This window comes from Gekko japonicus, unplaced genomic scaffold (genome assembly GCF_001447785.1).
Source record: "Gekko japonicus isolate JY-2015 unplaced genomic scaffold, Gekko_japonicus_V1.1 scaffold2138, whole genome shotgun sequence".
In the NCBI taxonomy this organism is placed as follows: Eukaryota; Metazoa; Chordata; class Lepidosauria; order Squamata; family Gekkonidae; genus Gekko; species Gekko japonicus.
Window position 1 is genome coordinate 48,901 of NW_015175427.1, and position 3,784 is coordinate 52,684.

General features: G+C 50.6%; 1 protein-coding gene across 2 annotated transcripts in view; it reads left to right on the forward strand.

The window, feature by feature from the left end:
• HDHD2 (haloacid dehalogenase like hydrolase domain containing 2) overlaps positions 1-3,784 on the forward strand; it is a 33,650-nt gene that overhangs the window by 26,995 nt on the left and 2,871 nt on the right. For both annotated transcript variants that reach the window (XM_015425823.1, XM_015425822.1), the window contains exons 5-6: positions 933-1,149; positions 1,257-1,320. In XM_015425823.1, coding sequence (XP_015281309.1) covers positions 933-1,149; positions 1,257-1,320 — 281 coding nt within the window. The remainder of the gene's footprint in view (positions 1-932; positions 1,150-1,256; positions 1,321-3,784) is intronic.

Consider the following 3,784-nt stretch of genomic DNA (forward strand, 5'->3'; position numbering starts at 1 on the left):
ACTGGTGGACCTCCTGATGGCACTGGTATTTCTGGCCACTGTGTGACACAGAGTGTTGGACTGGATGGGCCTTTGACCTGATCCAACATTGGCGTCTCTTATGTTCTTATGTTTGATTCCTTCTGCTGCATGGGCTTGCAAAGAGTCGCATCGCTGCCAAGTCACAGTCCCCGCTGTTCCCTGAAGGGAGGGATTCCGCCGTCTGCTGAGAGAGATGCTACTTAAGGGCCTTGTTGAATAGACAGTGTTGAAGGGTGCTCTCAGCGTTGAACACATGAAGCTGCCTTATACCGAGTTAGACCATCAGTCTGTCAAGGTCAGGAGAGATGCTACTCAAGGGCCTTGTCGACTAGACAGTGTTGAAGGGTGCTCTCAGCGTTGAACACATGAAGCTGCCTTATACCGAGTTAGACCATCCATCTGTCAAGGTCAGGACTGTCTACTCGGACTGGCAGCAGCTCTCCAGGGTCTCAGGCAGAGGTCTTTCCCATCACCTACGGCCTGATCCTTTTTTAAGTGGAGATGCCGGGGATTGAATTTGGGACCTTCTGCATGCCAAGCTGATGCTCTACCTCTGAGCCAGGGCACCTCCTAAAGTCAGTATTGTCTACTCGGACTGGCAGCAGCTCTCCAGGGTCTCAGGCAGAAGTCTTTCCCATCACCTACTACCTGTTCCTTTTTTAAGTGGAGATGCCGGGGATTGAACCTGAAACCTTCTGCGTGCCAAGCAGATACTCAGGCAACATAGAGTTTCTTGGAACCTACTACAGTCCTAATCCAATACCTTAATAACCACTCCTCCGCTCTGGCTTTTCGTTGTCTTGTTGCCTGCTTTTCACAGTTGCTCAGGAAAGAGAGATTCTCTTTCCTTACGGGATTCTTAGGTTTCCCTGGTTAATTGTGCGTGTCTTTTGCCTTCTCCCTTTCTCCAGCTTGATCCTCGACGGGGCTCCCCTCATAGCCGTACACAAAGCTCGATATTATAAGAGGAAAGACGGTCTCGCTCTCGGCCCCGGGCCGTTTGTTACTGGACTGGAATATGCCACCGACACCCAGGCTACCGTGGTGGGGAAACCGGAGCGGACGTTCTTCTTGGAAGCCTTGCGCGGTACCAGCTGTGCGCCGGAGGAAGCAGTCATGATTGGCGATGTAAGTCTCCCGATACTTGACCCACCGGAAGATCCCGCCCCCCGTGTGACAAGGAAGCATCACAAACAAAGCCCGGCTAACTGTTGTGTTCTTGTTCTGCCTTGCAGGACTGCAGGGACGACGTTGGCGGTGCGCAGAATGCCGACATGCTGGGTATACTGGTCAAGACTGGTAAGGACGAGGCGGGATTTGTAAGAAAACAAAATTCACGTCCGGATATCGGACAGAAGTGAGCTTTGACTCAAAAGAACCTAAGGACCTAAGAGAAGCCAATGTTGGATCAGGCCAATAGCCTGTCTAAGCTAAAGAGACCCTGTCACAAATGGCCAGCTTGTACAGCATCATGTGTGTGGGAGTATGAGGGCAATGTCCCTACAAGGGAGACATGTGTCTCCATGGAAGGCCATGTAGAGAGAGGGAGAGGACAGAGGGGGGGGAAAGAGAGAACATAAGAGAAGCCAATGTTGGATCAGGCCAATGGCCCATCCAGTCCAACACTCTGTATCACACAGTGGCCAGAAATACCAGGTGGTCCAGCAGTGGGGCCAGGACACTAGAAGCCCTCCCACTGTTTCCCCCCCCCCAAGCACCAAGAATACAGAGCATCCCTTGTCCCAGACTGAGAGTTCCTGTCTATACCTTGTGGCTAATAGCCACTGATGGACCTCTGCTCCATATAAGAACATAAGAGAAGCCAATATTGGATCAGGCCAATGGCCCATCCAGTCCAACACTCTGTCACACAGTGGCCAAAAATACCAGGTGCCATCAGGAGGTCCAGCAGTAAGCCCTCCCACTGTTGCCCCCCCCCCCAAGCACCAAGAATAGAGAGCATCCCTTGCCCCAGACTGAGAGTTTCCATCTATACCTTGTGGCTAACAGCCACTGATGGACCTCTGCCCCATATGTTTATCCAATTCCCTCTTGAAACTGTCCATGCTTGTGGCCACCACCACCACCTCCTGTGGCAATGAATTCCATGTGTTCATCACTTTTAGAGTGAATAAAAGCTTATACCTTGGGAAAATGTATTGACCCCTGAGGTGAGACTGGACTCAAGCTTTGGTTTGCTGCTAGGTAGGAACACAGCGACCCACCTGAAACTGTCTTCCTAGGGTGTATATGACTGGTGACCAGTGCTCCCTCTAAGCTGAGTTAGTGTGAGCTAGCTCACAGTTTTTTTAGCCTGTGGCTCACAGATTTTTGTCTTAGCTCAGGAAGGGTGGCCCCAGAGCAAACTGATTTATGCAGCAGCCAAATTGCTCGTTCACAGCTTTAATGCCAGTTGTGCACAAAATAGGATTTTTGCTCACAAGACTCCACAGCTTAGAGGGAGCATTACTGGTTACCAGTGTTCCCTCTAAGCTGAGTTCGTGTGAGCTAGCTCCATATACCAAGGCAGTATATTTCAGAATAACAGATGCTGTAGACAAAAAGAAGGCGACTCAGATTCTTATATTCCCTCTGAGCACCAATCGCTCGCTCACAACTTCAATGCCAGCAGCTCACAAAGTGGAATTTTTGCCCACAGGACTCCACAGCTTAGAGGGAGCGTTGCTGGTCACTAGGATGTAGTGGGGATCTGAACCCAGGTTCTGCCCAGATCCCAGTCCAGCACTCTAAGCACTGCCCCACATTGGCTGTCTTGGGGCATTGTGCTCGACTCAGATTCTTATATTCCCTCTGAGCACCTTATACTAAGAACCAGGTGAACATAACCATGACCACCCTCTAGCTGGAAAACTTCCAACAGCCACTGAATTGAAAACAAATCGGCCAGTATCATCATGCCCCTGTATAAATCAATGGTGCGACCTCATTTGGAGTACTGTGTACAGTTCTGGTCACCACACCTCAAAAAGGATATTATAGCACTGGGAAAAGTGCAGAAAAAGGCAACTCGAATGATAAAAGGGTTGGAACACTTTCCCTATGAAGGAAGGTTGAAGTGCTTGGAGAAACAACGGCTGAGGGGTGACATGATCGAGGTTTATAAGATTATGCACGGGGTAGAGCAGGTTGAGAAAGAAGTACTTTTCTCCCTTTCTCACAAGACAAGAACTCATGGGCACTCAATGAAATTGCTGAGCGGTCGGGTTAGAACGGATAAAAGGAAGTCCTTCTTCACCCAAAGAGTGATTAGCACATGGAATTCACTGCCACAGGAGGTGGTGGCAGCTACAAGCATGGACAGCTTCAAGAGGGAATTGGATCCATCAGTGGCTATTAGCCACAAGGTATAGATACGAACTCTCAGGCTGGGGCAGGTGATGCTCTGTATTCTTGGTGCTTTGGGGGGGGCAACAGTGGGAGGGCTCCTAGTGTCCTGGCCCCACTGGTGGACCTCCTAATTGCACCCGGTATTTTTGGCCACTGTGTGACAGAGTGTTGGACTGGATGGGCCATTGGCCTGATCCAACATTGGCTTCTCATGTTCTTAGGAACTCTCGGTCTGGGGCAAGGGATGCTCTGTCTTCTTGGAGCTTGGGGGGGGGGGCAACAGTGGGAGGGGCTTCTAGTGTCCTGGCCCCACTGCTGGACCTCCTGATGGCACCTGGTATTTTTGGCCACTGTGCGACAGAGTGTTGGACTGGATGGGCCATTGGCCTGATCCAGCATTGGCTTCTCTTATGTT